Raw genomic sequence first — 24003 nt, forward strand, 5'->3', positions numbered from 1 at the left:
TGGCACAAAGACAGAAATATAGATCAATGGAACAAAATAGAAAGCCCAGAGACAAATCCACACACCTATGGACACCTTATCTTCGTCAAAGGAGGCAAGAATATACAATGGATTAAAGACAATCTCTTTAACAAGTGGTGCTGGGAAAACTGGTCAACCACTTGTAAAAGAATGAAACCAAAATACTTTCTAACACCATACACAAAAATAAACTCAAAATGGATTAAAGATCTAAATGTAAGACCAGAAACTATAAAACTCCTAGAGGAGAACATAGGCAAAACACTCTCAGACATACATCACAGCAGGATCCTCTATGACCCACCTCCCAGAATACTGGAAATAAAAGCAAAAATAAACAAATGGGATCTAATTAAAATTAAAAGCTTCTGCACAACAAAGGAAACTATAAGCAAGGTGAAAAGACAGCCTTCTGAATGGGAGAAAATAATAGCAAATGAAGCAACTGACAAACAACGAATCTCAAAAATATACAAGCAACTCCTGCAGTTCAATTCCAGAAAAGTAAACGACCCAAACAAAAAATGGACCAAAGAACTAAATAGACATTTCTCCAAAGAAGACATATGGATGGCTAACAAACACATGAAAAGATGCTCAACATCACTCATTATCAGAGAAATGCAAATCAAAACCACAATGAGGTACCATTTCACACCAGTCAGAATGGCTGCGATCCAAGTCTACAAGCAATAAATGCTGGAGAGGGTGTGGAGAAAAGGGATCCCTCTTACACTGTTGGTGGGAATGCAAACTAGTACAGCTACTATGGAGAACAATGTGGAGATTCCTTAAAAAATTGCGAATAGAACTGACTTATGACCCAGCAATCCCACTGCTGGGCATACACACAGAGGAAACCAGAATTGAAAGAGACATGTGTACCCCAATGTTCGTCGCAGCACTGTTTATAACAGCCAGGACATGGAAGCAACCTAGATGTCCATCAGGAGATGAATGGATAAGAAAGCTGTGGTACATATACACAATGGAGTATTACTCAGCCATTAAAAAGAATACATTTGAATCAGTTCTGATGAGGTGGATGAAACTAGAGCCGATTATACAGAGTGAAGTAAGCCAGAAAGAAAAACACCAACACAGTATACCGACACATATATATGGAATTTAGAAAGATGCTAATGATAACCCTGTATGTGAGACAGCAAAAGAGACACAGATGTATAGAACAGTCTTTTGAACTCTGTGGGAGAGGGAGAGGGTGGGATGATTTGGGAGAATGGCATTGAAACATGTATAATATCATATAAGAAATGAATCACCAGTCTAGGTTCAATGCAGGATACAAGATGTTTGGGGCTGGTGCACTGGGATAACCCAGAGAGATGGTATGGGGAGGGAGGTGGGAGAGGGGTTCAGGATTGCAAACACGTGTACACCCGTGGTGGATTCATGTTGATGTATGGCAAAACCAATACAGTATTGTAAAGTAAAATAAATAAAAATAAAACATCCCAAAATAAAATAAAATAAAATAAAATAATCAAAAAAATTAAAAAAATATTTTAAACTAAAATACAATTCTGTAGGGAAATAAGATGGCAATACAAGATCAAGAGAAAAAGGAATACTATAAGAATTATTTAAGAGTTATGACTTAAAACAAAGAAATGCCCCATGTATTTCTGAAATGATTTTGTGTATTAAATTGCTACATTTAGATTTCATTTGGATATATTTTAAAATAGTATGACAGTTTTATTTAGACTAGCATAGTCTAAATTATTATTAACATTATGTAAATATTATTAACATAATATTTATAATTTGCTGGAAATTATACTTTGCAAGAATCTAAATGTATGAAGAAAATTTGAAGCTATTAATGTAGAAACATACAAGAGATTTCATGGCTTTTCAAGACTTCAAAGCCACAGTTCTTAAACCGGGCTTTGAGGCACCCTGGGTCATTGTGATGAGCTCGCAGAGGCATAGCAAGGGATACTTTAACTTTCTGAAGAAAATACAGCAACACTAATTGGCTACTGATTGTAAAGACTACTAACTCTAAACAGTTCAATATTTCTACAATCTGGTTTTTCAGTAGTTGCTATGACAAAAGCAAGTACCATAAGAAAACTAACGTATAACAGGAAATGAGGGTGTCCTTGTTCAGTATGATTCCAAGGTTTGAGAAATGTGCAGTGTCCAACAGGCCCACATCCACTGAAAGTATAGTTATTTAAGAATGAGATAAAAATATTTTCTCTTTCAATGTATTTTTCAAATAACTTCAAAGTTGTTAAAATATTAAAAATTTTTTGAATGTTTAGACCATTTAGTTACTTGATAAATTAAACTGTTAAGTATTTCTTTTGGTCTAGGGCAAAGAAAATTATCGGGATGAAATGGAGCTTCTGCTTTAAGAGAGTATGGGAACAAAAAAGTTTGATTACAAGCTTTAGAAATGCCCCTTTAGTTATACATGGGGTCACCAGCAGGTGGTGCCATCGAGATTGAGTAGGCTAGGGAAGAGGTCTTATTCCACGTTCCCAAGGTCTGAACGCTGCAGAGTAAAGCAGTGTTCTTGGACCAGAGAAAATATTAAAAAAGAAAAAAGGACTTTCAGATCACTTAGTCCAGGTCTTTTCAAACTTTTTAGAATGGCATCAGAATCTCCTTTCAAGCAAAATCTTAAAATCAATAAAAACCATTTCCTAAGTGGGCTAGGGAAAGCTGAAGCCCTACACCACCAGTGACACTAAGCTCCAAAGAAGGCGCCCTGGAAAACTCTACAGCTCTAGGAAACACCTTAGAAAGATGGTACCGATGATCCTACCTGCAGGGCAGCAGAGATGACACAGAGGCAGATAAGCCTTTTGGACTCAGTGGGAGGGTGGGATGACTTCAGAGTGGCACTGAAACATACGCCTTGCCGTATGAAAACTAGGTGACCAGTGCTGGTCAGATGCATGAAGCAGGGCACCCAAAGCCGGTGCTCTGGGACAACCTGGGAGGACAGGGTGGGGACGGGGGTGGGAGGGGGCCGGGACGGGGGACACATGCATGCCTACGGCTGATTCATGCTGCTGTGCGGCAGAAACCATCACAGCACTGTAACTGTCCTCCAATTAAAACACGTTAATTTTTTTTTAAAAAGAAAATCACCCATCTAAACCTCTGCTTCACTGGGTAACCAAGGCTCGCAAAGGTCTGATGCCACATGGGCAGTTAGTGGTAGAGCTGGATGGAGAATTTAAGGCTCTCAACAGATCTGGAAAGGTAGACCAGATCTTCCATCTAATCCTGCCTATCTTGAAGCCGCAAGGGCAAGGGCTCTCCTCTACCACCCACTCCTGAGACCTTGGGCAAATCACTTCACGTTGAGAACTTGGGTTTTCCATAAAATAGAGAATTAATATTTATTTCAACAACACTATAAGGAACTATATTCCAATTTTTTTTAAATTAAAAAAACTACATAAGTAAAAACTCAAACTGTATAGTTAAAATTGAATTTCATTGCATTTACTATCAATAAAACTTATTTTTTTAATAAAAAAATATTTATTTCATAGAGTAAATGAGATAAGACAGACAGAGGTTCGCTCAGTCGTGTCTGACTCTTTGCAACTCCACAGACTGTAGTCTGACAGGCTCTTCTGTCCATGGAATTCTCCAAGCAAGAATACTGGAATGGGTTGCCATTCCCTTCTCCAGGGGATCTTCTCAACCCAGGGATAGAACCTGGGTCTCCTGCATTGCAGGCAGATTCTTTACCATCTGAGTCACTAGGGAAGCCCAAATGAGATAATAGGATGAGAAATACTCAGGAAACTAAAACAGGATACAGAATTATAATCTTTTATTCTGCTTAGTTCTAGATCAAAGGAACAAAGGCTAGAGTAACAGGAAATAGTGGCGAAAGCATAGATTTGAGAGTAAACAGTTTTTTTGAGTATTGTGACTTATAATTAAATGAACTTTTGATTTACTGTCAAGAACTTTTGGCCAGTATTTTGGTCCTGGGGGTAGCAGGACACAGACTTTCTGATGACCTTCTATGTGACATTCTTTATTAACGTCATCATTTGCCACTTTTGGCATCCCTCACCTGGCAAAGCCAACCCCTCTGCTGGTCCCACTGGTGTCTCGAAGGATTCTAGTGGAGATAACCTGGCCAAAGGGCTTCAGCATCCCCTCCAGTTCTTGCTCATCCATTGACAGTGGGAGGTTTGAGATGTATAAATTCGTGGGGTCCTGCTCCTGTTGCTACGGAAATAAAAGTGAAAAAATGAATTTCGTATCTCTTAACCCTCTCCCAACCTCAGCCGTTATTCACAAAATGACATTTCAGAAAAGAGAGAGGAGGAAGGGATGACTGAACAAAGAGAATCTTAGCAACTATTTTAACACCTAGTCCCACTACCATGGGTTATGCATTATATAGAGTCTAGGCTTAAAACCACACAGATCTACTATTTCTAGCACTGTACGAGCCTATAAGACAAGTCATGGACGAAGTTTTGGGCTGTCGCTTTAAGAACCAGGCAGGGCAGTACTCCTCTCTCCCAGCCGGCAGCCTGTCCCAGAGGCTGGATTCTCCTGGACTGCCTCGCTTCCAGGGTTGGATTGTTTTGAATAATCTCCCTCCCCCCTCTTCCGGCCACAGCAGACTCCTCTTAGTAGCAGGAATGTCTGTACACTCCCTGATGGAGGGCACGCTAGAAGAAGAGAGAAGGGAAGTGGGGGGGCTACACCAAGAGCCAGATGTACAACGCACGGGGTCATCCCAGAAGTTCCAGTCTCACAGGAAGTCTGAAGTCACTCCAAAGTCAGAGGGGTTTTCTCCAGAAAGAAGAGGTGAGAGAGCACCTCCAGGGGGCAGACTCTGTAAAATGGCAACAACTGCCCGGTGCTGCTAAGAATTTAAGCAGTCACTCTGCCCTAGACAGCGGGTCAGCTGCAACCTTCCTCCCTCTTCAGCCTTTCCTTTCAGGCTTCCTTTTCCTTCAACCATTACAGGAAAGGATGGCTGGCAGGCCTGCTGCATCAGCCCCTCTCAGGTATTCACAATGACCTTAAAAAGGCAAGAGGGTAACTCCACCTAAGAGAAGAGGGAAAAGTCTCTAGCTTTCTAGTAGCCTAAATGAAAAGAAAACTTGCAGACAGATGGGAGAAAGGAAGGGACAGTTTCCTTTCTCTCTGTGGTGTCTACACCCCTGACACCCTACATACCACCCGCCCCACCCCCGCCCATTCCTACAGGAACAGTGCTGGGAGGTGGAAAGCATTATTCTGAACTTTGGAGTTGCACAACTGGCTACTTCAGAGAATGTTGCAAAAATACCACAAGCTGTTTGGTAGCCAAGTGGGACCAGGGTGGAGACAGGGAAACAGCTGGAGGAAGGGAAGAAGCCTCTGGACCCTCTTGCCTGCTTGTAACATTTGATGAGAGGAAGAGAGATGACAGAGCTACCTGCCATGGGTTCTGAATACCGCCTTCCTCTAGCAGCAGAGGCACTCAGTGGGGCCCTGGTTGAGACTAGATTTAGTCAAAACGCACAGGAAGCCCCTGCCCTTCAACCACGTGGCTCTTAAGTCCTCCGGACACCTTGGAGGCTAACTGCCACCTCTCAGAGGAACAGACGTGGGGCAGTACCCTTACCTTGGCCATCTGAGCTTGTACACCACTGGCCTTCAGTGCTGTTACCGCTTTCTGAGCTGCTGAAGGGCTGTCAAAGTCCACAAAACCATAGCCTGGAACAGGGAAACAGAGTCACTGGGAGGCAGCAGGTGGAAGGGAGGTAGGAGGCCCCGGCTTTTCAGGAAACAGAGGAAGAGTTACGACCCACATAATAGAAGTGGCAGGGAGGAAGAGAGCTCAAGAGGTTTCAGGTGGTTTTCCATGGGCTCCCCAAAACCCTGTGAGATTTGGTCTACTTTATAGCTAAGAATGCCAAGGGCCATGAGGTCTTTGTAGTATCCTTGCGTTCCTCCCTCTCCCCTAAGAAAAACCCAAGAACTAGGCTCCCCTAGTAACTCACGGCCCCCTTCTATTTCCAGAAGAACTCCCTCCTCTTTTCTAGCCACATCCCAGAAATGCTAGGCATGTAGGAAATACAGCCTCTCCACTGCAGACAGCCAGCCACCTGCTAGAAGAAGCCCCTCCTCACCCCAGCGTCCAGCCCCTTCCCTCTTTCCTTCTCCACCTAGAATTGCTCAAAACCCCAACAAAATCAAGTTGCCCAATCTAAAAGACATAAAAGACATTTACAGTGCTTTGCTAAGTAGAAATAGTCTCACGTACTCATATCTACCATCCAATCCAGGGGAACAGGACACAAAGGCGCAGTCAAAGGACTCAAAGGCACTCTGTGCAGGCTGCTAGCCTTGGGTCCCCCAAACAGCATTTTTAGCTCAAGCTCTCTGGTCACCAAAGAATCTAAATACCTACCTGACTTTCAAGCCTGAACCCCTGAGAGACACCACCCTGGTACTGGAAACCAGGGGCCTGAAGCAGTGAGGGATGGAGGCAAGCGAGGGCCTCACCTGCAGCTGTTCTCCACCAGCAGGAATAGCTGTACTCTCACCTTTGCATTTGTTTGTGGTCTTGTCCAGGATGGCTTTAGTGGAGACAATCTTGCCGTATCTAAGGGAGAGGAAAATACAAAGTGATAATCTGGGGGCAGGGGTTTAGACGAGGACAGAGGCTGCGACATCTAGAGGAATCCATGCCCTGTCTTCACTCCCACTAGGAAAAACTGTCCTTGCTCAATCCTTAGCAATAAGAACAAATGAATTTAAAATGTCACACCTCTCATATAAACCTATCCCCCAAAGGCATCTACAAGAAATAAGGTAACTATAGTCACTACACTATCAACACATTTCTCTCTTCTCCCCCAAGTAAGACTCAGATACCAGTTAGAAAGAGACTACTGTCTTTTTCGGGGGAAAGAAGCTTGGTGACATCCATTCAGCAGTGTGCAAGGGCAGAGCTCTGGCAAGAATTCCCTGAAGACTAAAAGTAATCCTTGATATTACTTATCTTCCTTTGGACAAACAGCATTTCTCCCATGAAAATCTATTTCTCTTCTCTAATGTCCCACTCCTCACTCTTCTACTGGCCCCCTGACTGAAGGTCAACTTAAGCCAAACTGCATTTATTCAAATCCTGATTCTGCCACTTAGCTATGTGTGATCTTGGACAAGTCATTTAATCTTTCTGTGCCTCAGTCTCACCATCAGTAAAATGGAGAGATTGTTGGGAATATGAAATGAGATCATGAATACAAAGCACTAATGTCTACCAAAAAACACCTGAACATTGTTAATTGCTATTATTATAATATTACATCCAAAGGACCTCAACATTTACCCAAATGGCTCTCTCTGGGGCTTTAGTGTCTAAGACTTCTCTCTTTTCGGCCGTGCCATGTGGCTTATGGAATTTCAGTTCCCCAACTAGGGACTGATTCTAGGGCCCTAGCAGTGAGAATGCCAAGTCCTAATCACTGGACTGCCAAGGAATTCCCTGATTTCTATCTGTCAAGATCTCAGTGTGTTAGGGAGGGGACTGAGCATTAGACTAAATGCAATAGCTGTGTTAAGAAAATTACCTAAAACTTGATAAGGCAAAATGAGGATTTCACCTTCTTTCAATGTCATTCTGGAACACTGTCTACAAGGCCCATTCAAGGTATATTCTATTATCGAGAAGGATGTTTCTCTGGGTTGCTATTTATTACTGATGAGGCTCAGATTTTATGAAGATACATATTACAGATTTTTATCTAGTAGAGATACAAGTAATTTTTGTCCATTAGAAAAGATAATCCCAAAGGTTTCTGTTTTACTGTTCTAAAGGGTATGAAGCACTTTTCTCTGTAACCTAATCTTATTCCAACTTTCTTCCTTCAGTACCTATCGATACTCAGTCTCTCAAATGCTCTTTGAACCCACTCTTACCATTCTGCTAGTTCCCTCATTAATGAGGAAAGTAAATATTTGGCATAGGCTCACCTATATTTGTAGGAGCGTTATGTTCTTCAACCTTTTAAAATTATACTTTAGCCATGTGGGGTCCTGTGGAGTTCCCCAAACTTGTGCACGGTGGAGTATCACTGTTCCGGGATATATTAGAAGTGTTCTACTAGAAAGAAGTCTCTACATTCTACTCCAGGAGGGTGAACCATATTAGACAGACAGAAAAGAAATCACTAACAAAGTCAGGAGTATAAAATTTAACTGGAAACAGTTGGCAGGGACTGAATTACCTGAAACAAGAATTTTTTTTCCCTACTTTTCCATCCCTAAAGAACAGATGACGATTGATGTATTTGCTTTGCTCCTTGACAGCCCCTGACTGTTCTAGTGGGGCTCTGTGACCCTCGGATTAGACAGAATAAGCCAAGCAGGGCCCTGGAGGCTGGAGTAGATGTGATCCTAACCCTTCTGGGCTGCATACTTGGATTCTTCCCCAAATTTAGGCAAGAGAAGGGATGAAGGAGACTGCGAGCTGGAGAACACACATGCTGCTATCTCCACCCAGGCCCTAGGGTGGGGCTCGCGGGGTCTGAGCAGCCTGAGACACTGAGCTCAGAGTTTCCACTGCAGCTGGCAACAGTTGGATCATGCTGCTTCCTCCGTGGAAGGAGCCCTCCGAGAGAGAACCAGGAGTTCCAGTTCCAGACTCCACACCTCTCTTTCCTGCCCACCAGGGCTTAGGATCCAGCAACGCCTACTTCCCCTACAACCTAGAGAGATAGCTGGGACAAAGGCAGGAAGTCCTTCTATGCATGGGAAACACCATTCACAGAGAGGTTTATCTCCCAGCTCACATGCCTGTGAGGGTTCCACCCACCTGCTCTTCTCAGCTTCCCTTTCATCATAACTCATCTAGCACCTATTTTTCTTCTGCGGCACTCCCACTTATGGTCCCCTCCTGGGCTCCTTACTCCCATCCTATATACCAACACTGATTATTCTCATCCCTCAGACACAACAGAAGGTAAGGCAACTATCGGTAAGGACAAAATAAAAGCCTTAAAGTATAGTGAAGTAGAATTGAGCTTCTCCTCTGTCTTGTGGAGTCATAAATTGATTTCTGTAGCACACTATATTTAGTCCAAGAAACAAAGGGTAGAGAAATCAAGGAACTAGATTGATATAGTACTCTTTTCCTTCATGTGCTAAGTCACTTTAGTCGTGTCTGACTCTTTGCGACCCGATGGACTGAAGCCTGCCAGGCTCCTCTGTCCATGGGGATTCTGCAGGCAAGAAGACCGGAGTGGGTTGCCATGCCCTCCTCCAGGGGATCTTCCCAACCCAGGGATCAAACCCACGTCTCTTATGTTTCCTAAAGACATTCTGGCCTATTCCCTCAAAAAATTACTAGTCCTAGACCAAGTCCCCTAAGTTCATTTAAATACCCTTCTAACAAGGTAAGCCAAAGGATCCAGTGTTATACACATATCCAGCCTTTAGAGACTGGGTCTGTGCAGCCTGGTGCAAACAGAATTCCAAAACCACGACTTCAGAAGACTAAGGGATTTATAGAGTACCTCTGAGGCCTTGGATGTTCAGCCTCTCCAGGATTTGGGACAGCTGGCACACGCATATACTATTGTGGGAGTTTGTATCAGTTTGACCACTTCAGAAAATTGTTTACTAGTATCTACAAAAGCTGAACAAATGTATACCCTATAATTTAGCAATTTTACTCCTAGTAACATAAGTGTATATACACATGCAACAAAAGTCTTGCACAAATTCAGAGCAGCACTATTCATATCTGTAACAGTCACATACTGAAAACCAACCCAGTATCTCACAACAGTAGAACCAGTAAACAAACTGTGCTATATTCCTATGATGGAATTCTAGAAAGCAAGAAGAATGAACCAAGTTTTGCTACAAGCAACAACGTGGATGCATTTCACAAACACTGAGAAAAAGAAACTAGACATAAAATGGTATGTGCCATATCATTATATGAAGTTCAAACAAGCCACATTAATCGTTCAGAGGTCAAACAGTAGATACCTTTGAGGGCAGGAGAGAGATTGTCACAGGGAGGTGGGCTTTTGTTTTGTCTTGTTTTTTTCTTTTCTGGAGGTGGGCTTCTGAAGAGCTGATAATGTTCCACTGATCTGCGTTACAAGGGACTCTTACAAGGATGTGTTCACCGTATGAAAATTCACTGTTCTATAAGCACTTATGATTTGTACACTTTTCTGTATGCTTGTTATACTTCAACAGTTTTAAACAATGGTAAATTTAGGAACTTTCCTGGTGGCCCAGAAGTTAAGAATCCACCTTCCAATGCAGGGGACGTGGCCTTGATCCCTAGTAAGGGAACTAAGATCCCACATGCCTCACAGCAACTAAGCCTGAGTGCTGCAACCACTGAACCCACAGGCCACAACTAGAGAACCCGTGCTGCAACTGAAGACCCCGTGCACTGCAATGACGATCCTGCTTGCTGCAACCGAGACCGGGCACACCCAAATAAATAAGCTTGGTTTCTCCTTCCCTGTTAGTACTCCCATCCTTCCAGCCTCTAATCACGCCCCCACATAAATGATCTGAAACACATATTTTTCTGCTACATAGAATTGAGCTGGCATCTCTGCATGCTTGCAATTTTTCCAGCTTTCCTAACTGGGCTAATTCCACAGTAGTTATCTCTACCTCGTGACTCAAGTCTATGCAAAAGAACCCCAAAGATCTTTAGGGGGTAAATACCAGGTGACAACTCTTTCTTCATACTCCTCTTTATCCACTAGTTTGAGGGCCCCTCTGGGTCCCTGGAAATATCTCTAGCAGCAGAAACTCTCCTAAGAGCATAATTCAATTTAGTCCCACTTTCTTCTATCCTCATTGCCAACTCTATCTTCTGATCAATATCTTCAGAGATATTGAGCATTTCTATTCAAGGTGTAAGGCTAGAAATCTTTCCACTAAGACCATCAGTTCTGGATACATGCTGGAAACAAACTCATATACTAACCAGGCTTTCTAGGTCAGGCTGATCTGGCTTTCTTCAGAGAAACATGTGAAAAGTTTTATATATTGGCAGTACACAGAATTTCTTTAGGAGGGGTTGCTGAGAAACCTTGTGAAAATAGGGGTAGAAGCAAAATAATACTGCATTTCAGGATAAGAGGATCTGGTAAGAGGCCAGCATCACCAAATCTGTACTGTCCCTGGAAACCTATCCACATGTGCCCCAACTTACGACTGACACAACTTCACCAGGTCCTGGTCAGTAGTGCTTGGCTGCAATCCCCGGATGTAGAGGTTGGTCTTACTCAGCTGGTCATTTGCAGCGCTCACACTGCTGCTGTTAGGGGTACTGCTGCTTGGACTAGGTGGTGCCATTTGCTGAGACAACGACACATATGGCTGCAGGGAGACACGAAGAGCAAAAGGTCAGAAAAATCATACACTTAGATGCTCAGGAGTGAGGAAGATCTTGGCCCCTTGGAAAGAATGATTCCAAACCCGAACAGCAATGAAGTCATAGAAGAGTTTTAAAAAAAAATGGAAAAAAAAAACAAAAAAACCCTAGAGGAATTCTTCTCTGAATAAGAAAATATTTAACTGTCCTTTCACGGAAAATGAGAGGTCAAAATATGTTTGCTAAAGGTTTAGAAAAAAGATACTTTGTGATAGAGAAGCGTTCTTACTATATAGATGCTGGAAATACAATTGATGTATGCCTCTTAAGTAAACTGTAATGAGACAAGATTAATAAAAATCTAAGTTCTATTCAAAAATGACAGAGAGGAACTAGTAATTTACCAAATCAAGAAGGTATAGAAATGCAGAACACAGATTATTCATAGAACTGTAGAATATGAAAACTGCCAAATACTTGCAGGAGTTTGAAAATTATTATACACTTCGACAAATAAAATGAAATACTAATTATCGTGCCAGGTAGTAAAAAAAAAAATGAAATTTTTTACTCTGCTAATAGGGGTTTAGTCATAAGTTCTTTACAATCATATTTTAAAGGTTCAAATATGAATGAATACTAGATAAAGTATGGGTAAGGAAATCCAAGATTTGGGATGAAACATCTGTAATTTTTCACTACGGATACCAGGACAGGCAACCAGACTTTGCTACGCTTTGGGGGTCCTTCTGTTAGAGAAAAACTACCAGGTTGACTAGAACAGGGATTCATTCTTTCCAGACATATTTTATATCCTTATGCTCTAATCAAGCTTCTAGTGTATACAAATATATGGTTCATAATATTCTAAATTTGCATTTGTTAGTTACTAAGTCATGTCCAACTCTTTTGCAATCCTATGGACTGTAGCCCGCCAGACTTCTCTGTCCATGGGATTTTCCAGACAAGAATACTGGAGTAGGTTGCCATTTCCTCCTCCAGGGGACCTTCCCAACCCCAGGGATGAAACCCTAGTCTCCTGCATTGCAGGCAGATTCTTTACTGTGGAGCCACTGAGGAAACCCCCAAATTTGCATAACTACCTATAATGTGGTACACTTTACTATATCATACTCAAATTCCAATTCTCCCTTGGCTTAAAGCACTTTCCAGTACAGATCTATTTGGAATTACTTTCCTATAAAATGCCAGTTTCATCTCCAGGGCTTCCCCTACCTGCTTTCCTTTGGTAGCGGTGGCAGTAAGAGACTGGAGTGGTAATGAAGAGAAAGAGATACATAAATATCAAAGAGGGGAAACCTTCCCCCAAATACTCTTAATGTAATATGTGCCTCTTATATTTCATGCCTCTGACCTTTAGAAAACTCTTAACATAAAAATCTTTGCTCAGGCTAAATATGTTGAAGCAAGTATTTCCCTATTTCTGCCATTAAAAAAATGTGCAAATACACATTTGCATCCACTTGCAAATACGCTGTTCACTCCTTAGCTCCATACTACAGCGAAGAAGAAACTCAATACCACATTCTGGAATGGCCCAAAGACTCATGACCTACTGCAGCTCCTGATATACCCTATCTATTTCCTATCCCTGCTCCCCTCTCTTTGCCAGCACTCATACTAGGATTTTCCATACAAAACAGTCCACATGCTGGTGGAATATGAATTATTATTCCTCTGTGGTGGCAGTGACAGTCAACAAGGGCAGGGCAAGGCATGTGTATTTTTTAAGCAACTTTCAGACAACAAGACAAAAACAGAGCAAATAAACCTAAAAGTCATACATCCAGTGCTAGAAATGGCAGTGCTTAAGAACGATGTTGAAATCGCCAGTGAATCAGTAGATATGTAATAATAATCAAATACTAGTGGTCAAGACCTCCCCCACTGTCACTACTATGGTAAGTGCACCGTCTGATTTAAAGGCAAGAAGATTAAGACCTATATTCTAATCATGAGTGCTTCTGAGTTCAGAATAAGATCACTGCTAGAGGTCATTCGCTAAGACATGCCCTTCCTCTTAGCTGAGAAAGCCAAGCTGCTTCTTCTAAATATAAGATTCTAGGGAACTCCCTGGAGGTCTAGTGATTAGGGCCCAGTGCTTTCACTGCTGGGGCTGGGTTCAATCTCTGGTTGGGGAACTAAGATCCTCCAAGCTGACGGTGTGCAGCAGCCTCACGCCCCGGCAACCAAGCAGTATGAGTCTAGGCCTGGGGATGACAGCGGCGCCGGCAGTACAGCAGCAGCAGAAGCAACTCCAGCAGCATCGCATCAGGCACCAAGCACAAGTACACGAGATCACCCATCTCAGCCAGAGTTCACCCATGCCCTTTCCCAGTGTGAGAGAATGTTCCTAAGAAGAACCATCAATGATGCTAGGACTGTCCAAAGAAGAACCAAGGGTTATTGAGGAAAGAAAGAAATCGAAAACAAGTTACTGGTTTGCTACCATGGTTATAATCTTGGTTTTAACAGTAAGGTCTTAGCCATAATCTAAAAATATGACTTAGTCATTAATTTAAAAAAAAAAAAAAGGCCAGAAAAAAAATGCAGTTCAGAAAAAAAATTTTTTTCTCTCTTGCTGTTTCCAAATAGCTTCTGAAACTGCTATGCAGGTTTGGCTTCAAAGAGAAAAAACAGAAAAATACTCTCTTTTCAAGAGAATTTACGAAATAAAGTTGAGCAAGGCTCTAAGGAAAGCTTATTTGGCTTCCCAAAAGAAACTATTTGGAGAGAGAATACTAACTAAACTAATGATCCATGTTTACCTATATATGTAAAAGAGAAAAGGGTAATACATATGAGAGTCCAGAGGACTGAGATATTTTTACTGGGGGTGGGAAGGGTAGGATAGAATTGTCTTCCTTGTCTCCTTGTCTGAAATAGTCCTCTGAGGCCACTGGTCCTCTGTCAGGGCCTAAGCCAGAAAATGAAGAGCAAGATTTGAACTCTTTAAAGCAAGGACCCTCAGATTTGGCCTAGGATCTTAAGACACCTGGGATGGTATTAAATTTGCCTTTAGAAATAAAGGATGTAGCAAAGAAATATGTAAAGTTATTCCATAGACGAGGGTAGGCATGAGCCATGTTATGAAGGAGATTTAATTCTGGAAGTGACTGGGAAACATTACTAAGTTTATTATAAGCTGAGAAATGACATGATATCATATATTTAAGAAAGTTAACACTGGCTGCATTATCCCAGCTGGTTCAGAGGGGTAGCAGACCAAAGATAGTGAGACTAATTAGGAGACATTAGACATGAAGGGAGGTCAGTGAAAATATAGGAGTTAAATTCACACTTGCAGGGGTGGGCCTGTGTGGCGCGGGGCTGGAACCTGCGGGATATCCCCGTGGCCTGAGCCAGGGCTGACAGCGGCAAAACACCGCAGGCCCGGGCTCTCCCGCAGCAGCGCCTGCATGCCTGGCTGCGAGTACGCCAGGCCGAGGGCGACGCTGAGGCAGAGTGGGTGGAGGCTCACAGAGGATTAGTGATCCGCTGTGCTTTCTCAAGGGCGCTGATAAAGAACTTCTTCCCAAAATGGTTAATACACTGTTAAACGTGAAATTAAGTGAAACAGAAAATGGCAAGCACATCTCTATATTGGATCTACCTGGCAACATTCTTATCATCCCTCAAGCCACCCTTGGTGGGACAGTCAAAGGAAGAAGCATGCAGCATCGCTGTAACTCTGGAAAAGAAGAGGGGTTAGAACTTGATTCCCAATTTGTGAATCTGTGTAAAAAAGAATTAGCTGCTAATAGCAAGTGTGCTGAAGCTGGGCTTGCGGCGGAACACAGCACTTACGGCAATAGGCAGGTGTTATCGTACACACACCTAATTGAGTTTTGAAGTTTCTACAGTCATAATTAGATTCCCTAGTCCCTTCTTCTTGAGTATACTAATCTGAAGCATTTTTAGGTAAGAAAATCCTGGGTCCCATCCATAACTCTGCAGCCTCCTAACTGGATGACCTTGCCAGTCACCTAAACTCTAGATCTCAGTCACTTTCCATCCCACTTTCCTCTACACTGACACTCAAAAATTTGACAAATGCCTTCTCTTCACTTTATGGTCACTGATAAGAACATGGAAATGTTCCTAGAGAGCTTATTTAAGCATTTTGCAATGAATCATTTTGTACAATCAAGAAAAGTATATTTCTTATGCCCTCAAACGTATGTAGTATGTAATAAAAATAACTATTTGTGTTAAAACTAGGTAAAACCCAGCACAAACCAATTACAATTTTGTAAAATTTGTTTTAATATTTCAGATTTCTGTATTTTGAATGAAAGAATATGCAATTTACTATTCCTTTTAATACTACCTATGAAAATGTAATGCAGAAATATTATTGTACATTTTAATATTACTTTCCAAGGATATCCAAGTGCTTTAAATCATTTTAAGAGTCTTTAGTTGATACAGGAACAGGGAATGGGGGACTAAAAGTTGTGTTTGTTTAATATTCTGGGTTAATACTCTGTTTCTCAGTTTTTTACCAAGAGTGAATGTCACACTGTCTGTCTCTGGTTTTTAAAAGTTACTGTTTCATTAAATTAGTGTTCATAAATTTTTTAGGAAGTTCTTTTCTTGTTAAATTGCTATATAATAGGAATAAAAAGGGAAGCTCTCTACTGGAATTACTTGGAAAAAAAATCAAACTTGCAGAATGGGAAGTGATCTGCTTGATGCATATATGTGAATGCTTTTAGAATAAATACTGGTTAATTTTATTCATTTAATAAACATTTAAATACCTTAGAAATACTATGCAGGGAAGGCCTGAAAAGCATAGTAATTAAGTGTTGGAGAGCCTTAAAATTTGATTTCTTAGCTAAAAGTAAACACAGCGCCTTAGAAATGTAGGCTTCTGGAGTAGGTATTAACGCTTTTAGAAAGTTCTAATATTGCACTAATTCCTGGGAAATGGAATAAATTCAGCTGTGATCCCTAAAGACGGGAGGCAATCTCAGGGCAAGGACTTTATGGCTTTGGATCTTCCAGTGAAACTCAGATACCTATGGGCAGCGGGTTACCAAGGCAAAATAGAGAACACTGGCTGGACTGCAAAGGTGAACGGACTCAATGTAAGCGCCAGAGGACAGCAAATTTAAGGCTGGCTGGAGACTAGAATCTCTCAGTAAAAGGTGTGTGGGAACACCAGCATGGGGAGGACTTGCCTGCTTCCAAGAAAGACCACTCCCCTTGCAGAGTGAACGGCCACACACGAGAGCTGAAGGAAGGCAGAGAAGGTAGGACAAATGAGCTAATGGATAGGGACTGAGCACGGGGCTCAGCACACAGCAAGGACAAACTGCCAGTTACATTTATTCTTTTAGAAGCTGGAATCGTTTAAAAAATGAAGTTATTCTATAATTAAAGGATAAAATCCTTCCTTTCAGAATATAGATAACTCACCCAAATTGAGCTATTATCTGTCTTCAGAAACTTGATGCTTCCCCTAGCAGTTCTTAAGGATCCAGGAAAATTCTGGAGAGATGTTTTTATGGAAAGCACACGAAGAGATATGAGGTTAGGAGGCAGGCAGTGAGTGGGTCCTAACCATCTTGAGAACTACCTCTCTCTGACCACCTCGACAGTTACTTATGTCTAGATTATAAAACAATTCCTTCTGCTTTGTTCTTCTTTTACTAAGGCTGAGACCTCTAAGATAAAATATTGAAAAGACTTTAGTTTCTTAAAGACTGGTGGGATTAAAGATTGGTGGGGTGGTATTTAAAGGATGATTAGAGAACTATGTTGTAAAAATATCCTGTAAGAATCTCTGGGGCAGGATAATCTGGGGAAGGGCTTATAGCACGGGGATAAAGAAACATATAACTCCTTCATCTTCATCCAGAAAAAGAAAAAGCAAACTCCCCTCTTCCTGTAGCAGGAACTTTATGTTTCCTGTCTTGCTGAGTTACAGGAAACGAGGAGACAAGAGTGTGTTCTTCCTTCTGCTCTCTTGCAAGAGATCACAATGGTAGCAGAGATTCAAAGCCTACTTCCCAAGCACTAAGTTTTCATCAGATCTTTAAGAGAATGATCTACTCAGATGAGTCACTTACTAATTAAAATCTAATGCAAGTAAAACACTGTCTTTATTCTGAAAATAAGGTTCTCAGATCAACTGTTCACTTTGCCTGGTTTAAGAAAATTCACAAATCCTGTATCCACTCATTTGCTATCAAAGTCATCCCCATCCTGAGCCCTTAACTTTATTATCAGCAGAGTCGGAGAAAATTCCACCCCATGTCTAGTGCCCAGCTAAGTTCCTGGCACAGAATATATGCATGGATATTTACTAAAAGGAGTAAAACAAATTTAGGGGGTTTGCTAACTGTGTATCATCTTAATAAACCCCTAAGAAAGTCTCACAGACACATAATCCAGTGGCCTGACATCGAAATTCCTATTACAATACGAATATTGATGATCCACAAGACAGGTTTCTGGAGGCAGTGGTCCCTGGGACATATAACACATCTGATCATTTTTATCTAACACATTATTTCCTGAGTTCTCTCATGTCTCCTAATAAAGTCCACTTTCCCTGCAAAGTATCAATCCTCCTAATATTCACTCATGAGGCCCTTTGCATTATTTGAATCATTCAATAAATATATGAATGCCGAATACGTGTAAGCTCTGCTTGATGCAGTGGGGACTCATAGGTGAATAAGTGTATAAGTGAAATATTTCATAATAAATTTAAACACATACCCACAAGAAGCCATTGGGATTCCCTGGTGGCTCAGAGGGTAAAGGGACTGCCTACAATGCAGGAGAGCCAAGTTCGATCCCTGGGTCGGGAAGATCCCCTGGAGAAGAAAATGGCAACCCACTCTAGTATTCTTACCTGGAAAATCCCATGGACGGAGGAGCCTGGAAGGCTACAGTCCATAGGGTCACAAAGAGTCGGACACGAGTGAGTGACTTCACTTTCACAAGAAGCCACTAAGTAATTCACAAACCAGAGCATACAACCTAGATAACTAGCAGAACAAAATGTGTGTGCTTTTTATGGAGATCCAAGAAAAATGGTATGAGAACATGAAAGAAAAACAATTCCTGAGGGAAAAGTTTCTCAAAGAAAATGTTTTGGGTTTTACCTTGAAAAATGAGTAGGACGGTAAACTTTTAAAAGGGAGCCATAGGGAAAATCAAAATCATAATGAGATACAACTTTATATCCACTAGAATGGCTATAATAAAAAGATTATGGCTTTAATCAAAAGTAACTTTGATGGCTACAATAAAAAATAACAAGTGTTGGTGAGGCTGTGAAGAAACTGGAACCCTTGTACACTACTGGTGGGGATGTAAAATGTTGCAGCTGCTCTGGAAGACAGTTTGGCAGTTCCTAAAATAATTAAACACAGAGCTATCACATGACTCATCAATTCCATTCCTACGTATGTACCCAAGAGAACTGAAAACATGTGTCCAACACAAACCTGTACAAGGATTTCGTAGCAGCATTACCATAGCCCAAAGTGAACACAAATGTCTATCAACTGATAAAAAGGATGAATAAAATGTGGTAATCCACATATGAGCCTATTAGTCATTAAGAAGGAAAGAAATACAGATACACACTATGATGTGAACCTTGAAAACATGCTAAGTGAAAGAAGGCAATCACAAAATACCACCAATTATATGATTCCATTTATATGAAGAACAGGCAAGTCTTTAGAAACAGAAAGTAGTTGAGTGATCACCTATGGCTAGGAGAGGGGGATAATGAAAGAATTGGGAAGTGATGGTTGTGTGAGTGAGGTTTCTTTGGGGGGTTGATACCGAAAATGCCCTCAAAGTATGGTAATGGATGCATGATTCTGCAAATATACGAAAAGCCACTGAACTGTACCATTTAAATGGGTGAATTGTACACCATGGGAATTCTATCTCAATAAAGCTGTTATAAAAATTTCATAGAGAGACTTCCCCAGTGGTCCAGTGGTTAAGAATCTGCCTGCCAATGCAGGGGACACGAGTTCGATCCCCTGTCTGGTAAGATCCCGCAGCTACGCCCGTGCACTCGAGCCTGCCCTCTAGAGTCCGGGAGCCACAACTACCGAAAGCCCATGCTCCACAACAAGGGAAACCTCTGCAGTGAGAAGCCTGCGCCCGCAGCTGGAGAGCAGCCCCTACTCACCACAGCCAGAGAAAGCCCATGCACAGCAGCACAGTGCCAGCACAGTCAAATACAGAAGTGAATAATTAAAAAATCTTCACAGAGACGGGTGGAGAGGAGAGGACATTCCAACCACTGAAAACTTCCTACAGGCTAGCATGACCTAGCACAGGATTCAGCCTAAGTTGGCATCACCCCACTTCATTTACAGGTAGAGAAGTCTTAAAATTAACATATTTTATTGAAATTCAAGTAAAAATATAAATTAGACATTATATCATATCAGAACAAAAAAGGAGTATTTTCAATAATCCTTCCTTCTGGGAAAAAAGAAAACAGTAACACTAAAAACAAAACAAGGGGCTTCCCTGGTGGCTCAGTGGTAAAGAATCCACTTGACAATGCAGGAGACACAGGTTTGATCCCTGATCCAGGAGGACCCCAAATGCCCAGAAGCAACGAAGGCTGTGCGCCACAACTACTGAGCCTGTGTTCCAGAGCCCGGGAGCCACAACCACGCAGGCCACACGCTGCAACTAACGAAGCGCATGGGCCCTAGAGACCGCGCCTGTGCAACCGGAGAGGCCGAACAACCGCGCCTGTGCAACCGGAGAGGCCAAACAATGAGAAGCCCGTGCAAAACAGCGAGAGGGTAGCCCCTGCTCACCACCTCGAGGGAAAGCCCGTGCAGCAACGAAGAACCAGCACAGCCAAAAATTAATAAATAAAATTATCAAAAGGCAGTAACAACAGAAAGGTTGCTCTGCAACACGCAAAGCCTAAGCCAGAGAACCCACACCACAGATCTGCCCAACACACCTGGTTTTAAAACCTGACTCTCAGCTCTTCCACTACTTCCTCTCAGCTCAAGTACGCCTGACACCACCTCCAGCTCCTCATCTCCTCTTTCACGGCTCTTACCGCTATAACAGTCTGTTTTCCACATTCCTTTAATGCCAGGGGGAGTTACTCACATCCACACCAGGTGATACTCAAACAAGGTCTTAGGTATAAAATCAACATTTTCAAACCCTAAGTCAAAATAACTAAAGAATCCTCAGTTAATAAAACAATCAAACTTATTGCCCAGGGATCCATCCATTGGCCCTTCCAGATCTGCTTGCCACTCCTGTCCATTTTGCTTTGTGGCTAGGAAGCTGACCATAAAGAGTGTATGAACAGGCCCCCTTGTCCTGTGGATTCCAGCTGGGTTTGGTGAACCAGATACACACCAACAGGATATCAAAGGGCAGGAGGAGAAGGAGATCAGAGTATTTCTTTTCCTAGCTCCTTCCCCTGCCAGAATACCATGATTTGACTGCATACTGCTACTGGGGCCCCAAGTTCTCTCCATACAGCTACTCTCAGATTCTGGCAATCTCCCTCAGTTCTTTCCCCCTTTAGATCTACAGTAACGTAAGCTCTGTAATTGCTGGCCATAGGGTACTCTGCTTACTCTCACTGGTTTCCCTAAGTCTCTTTGTAAATAGTATCTTTATTACATCTTTCTCAAATTACTCTGCTTGGGTATGCCATCTGTTTCCTTTTGGGGCCCTGAATGATGAACAAACCATTCTACCTTAAAGACTCAGGTGCAAGGGGATACATACCAGAAACTCTTAAGAAACTGCTTTCTTCAAGACTGGAAACAGAACCTTCTCACTACTGTAGGCACAGTTTGATGCAGAATTTTGTACTATATCTTTTTGTCTAACAATTAAACAGTATCTTAAGTCCTATAACATTTATGATTTCATTTGATCTTCCCAACAACTCTGTGAAGTAGAGCAGGGAATATGTTATTAGTTTCCTTCTAAAACTTAGAAACTGAGTCTTAATTTTATTTCAACATTCCTTTTGGTATGTCACTTCACTTTTTATTAAGCAGAACCAAGTAATGGAAACCCTAAGACGGACAGTACCCAAACCGGTGCAGAGAGCTGAGTAAAACAGTTCTTTACATGACCCTACATCCTTTCGTCTCCCTTCTGGGAAGAGGACAGTTCTAAGTTCCCTGGGAATAGGTAATGTCGAGTCCAAAGTAGAACATTTAAGAAACAAAGGCATTTGAACCGTGACCCAAACAAGTTAAGAGTAAAACCTACATAAGACTGGTGCTTACATAGACTGACCAGAGCAAGAGCCCTCAACTGAAATATGTGGACAGTGCTATGGGGGGCACAGCCCTGTCAGGCAGCAAAAGCCCATGCCTGCATCCCAAGGAATAACCAACCATGCCATACGCAACATCTCATATGTACCAGGAAACATAGACAAAAAGTTTAATTTCCAGGACAGGAAAAGGAGCTTTGAAGGTTAAGCAGCTTGTCTGAACATGACAACCAACTGCTTAGGCAGAACATGGCTGGGACACAACTGAGTCCCCATGGAGCCTGACTGCATAACCAAACCCCTCCACTATTCAGCCTAGCTGGTGGATCGGCTGTGTTCAGGAGGAGATATGGCTGAAGAAGGGACTGCAAAGTGGAAAAGGGTGACAGAGCCTGCAGAGAGGTGTATGTGGCTCTCTTCCACAAAACGGGTGCCTTAGAGAAAAGATGAAGAAAAAGATAACATCTGCCTAGAGTCTATTTTGTCCTCCCTTGTCTTTTACCCTATTTTCATCATTTGACACAATTTAATTTTGGTAAGACATACAGAGATCACAAACCCTTAGAAGTTCGGAAACACCAGCATCCTCTTCTTCACCCTTATACTACCCACAGGAAGAATACTTAGATTGGTAGATTAGGGGTCTGGTTTCATCAAGGCTTAAAATCTCAAAGTCATGAAAATATTCTGTTCTTGTGGTCATTAGAGAAATATTTTTGTTTCACCAAACAATAAATACTGGCAACACTACACATTTGAAGGAAGTAGCCTAGCCCAAGAATATGAAAGGTATACGTGCCCAGTCTATCTTCAGATCAAAATAAAATGCATATATGCAACCACCTAGCCCCCCATTAACTAGATCAAATTTAATCTTTATACTTATTTTTACAAATCACAAAGGACTTTGGAAATAATTTTTCAAAGTTTGATATAATACACATAGAACCATCTCTAAAAAGATACACAAGAAGCAGTTAATAATGATGGCCACTAGAAAGACAAACTAGGTACATGGAGGATGGATTGAAAACAGACTTCTTCGTTTCCTTTATACTTGTTTGAACCTTTTATATTTTATAACAAGTCCATACATCTATTATCTATTTAAAAACAAACAAAAGTCTTTTAAAGTCGGACATACTTTTTAAAAAAAACTAGGATAGAACGTTAAAACACTTGAGTCTATACAGCCTGACTCCTGGACCCACACTCTCATAGTTTCTAACATACCTTCAATTTCAAAAAAGACAGTGATCTGAGTAGAACTACTCCTTAGGAAAGTGTTAACCTAGCTAATCCAATTCATGGTTTAGATCACAATTGGTAATGAGGCAGAAGTTGGAATTAAGGGGTGGAAGTAAGGACTGGTTGCCAAAGTAAGAACTGAAAACCAAAAGCCAATTATAAACAAAGGGATAAGGTCGCCAAAAGAGGAAGAGAAACTTCTGTAAGTTCTATCTAGTTCCTGGATAGTAATGTGGAGGTTCTGTAAGAATTTTTGTAAGATCTAGTACCCATACCCACATAAAGACATTATTTACAGAACAGCCACGGTATGCTTAACCCATTAACAATATAGAAAAAGGGGAAATCCCTATTCTTTTAGGCTGATTTACTAAAACAAAACAGCTATTTTCCTCTCTCCTTATTACAAAATAGTTTTGATAGAACTTACAGAGCAGAATCTCAGGTTCCTGCTTACTTTTGGTATCCTTTAGAGGTGAAACCAGACCTCTGGGAATACCAGACCACCTGACCTGCCTCTTGAGAAATCTGTATGCAGGTCAGGAAGCAACAGTTAGAACTGGACATGGATAACAGACTGGTTCCAAACAGGAAAAGGAGTACGTCAAGGCTGTATATTGTCACCCTGCTTATTTAACTTATATGCAGAGTACATCATGAGAAACACTGGACTGGAAGAAACACAAGCTGGAATCAAGATTGCCGGGAGAAATACCAAAAACCTCAGATATGCAGATGACATCACCCTTATGGCAGAAAGTGAAGAGGAACTAAAAAGCCTCTTGATGAAAGTGAAAGAGGAGAGTGAAAAAGTTGGCTTAAAGCTCAACATTCAGAAAACGAAGATAATGGCATTCGGTCCCATCACTTCATGGGAAATAGATGGGGAAACAGTGGAAACAGTGTCAGACTTTATTTTTTGGGCTCCAAAATCACTGCAGATGGTGACTGTAGCCATGAAATTAAAAGATGCTTGCTCCTTGGAAAAGTTATGACCAACCTAGATAGCATATTCAAAAGCAGAGACATTACTTTGCCAACTAAGGTCCATCTAGTCAAGGCTATGGTTTTTCCTGTGGTCATGTAT

General features: G+C 41.6%; 1 protein-coding gene across 11 annotated transcripts in view; it reads right to left on the reverse strand.

Annotated features, from left to right (window-relative positions):
• Positions 1-24003, reverse strand: part of RBMS2 (RNA binding motif single stranded interacting protein 2) — an 82138-nt gene that overhangs the window by 16402 nt on the left and 41733 nt on the right. For all 11 annotated transcript variants that reach the window (XR_011255280.1, XR_011255282.1, XR_011255283.1 and 8 more), the window contains 4 exons: positions 11225-11391; positions 6576-6634; positions 5651-5742; positions 4097-4254 (listed from right to left, as the gene is read on the reverse strand). Coding sequence is in view for 7 of the 11 variants with exons in the window: in XM_069581012.1 (XP_069437113.1) it covers positions 4097-4254; positions 5651-5742; positions 6576-6634; positions 11225-11391 (476 nt within the window). In the remaining 4 variants the exon portion in view is untranslated. The remainder of the gene's footprint in view (positions 1-4096; positions 4255-5650; positions 5743-6575; positions 6635-11224; positions 11392-24003) is intronic.

Source organism: Ovis canadensis, chromosome 3 (assembly GCF_042477335.2).
Source record: "Ovis canadensis isolate MfBH-ARS-UI-01 breed Bighorn chromosome 3, ARS-UI_OviCan_v2, whole genome shotgun sequence".
Lineage (NCBI taxonomy): Eukaryota > Metazoa > Chordata > Mammalia > Artiodactyla > Bovidae > Ovis > Ovis canadensis.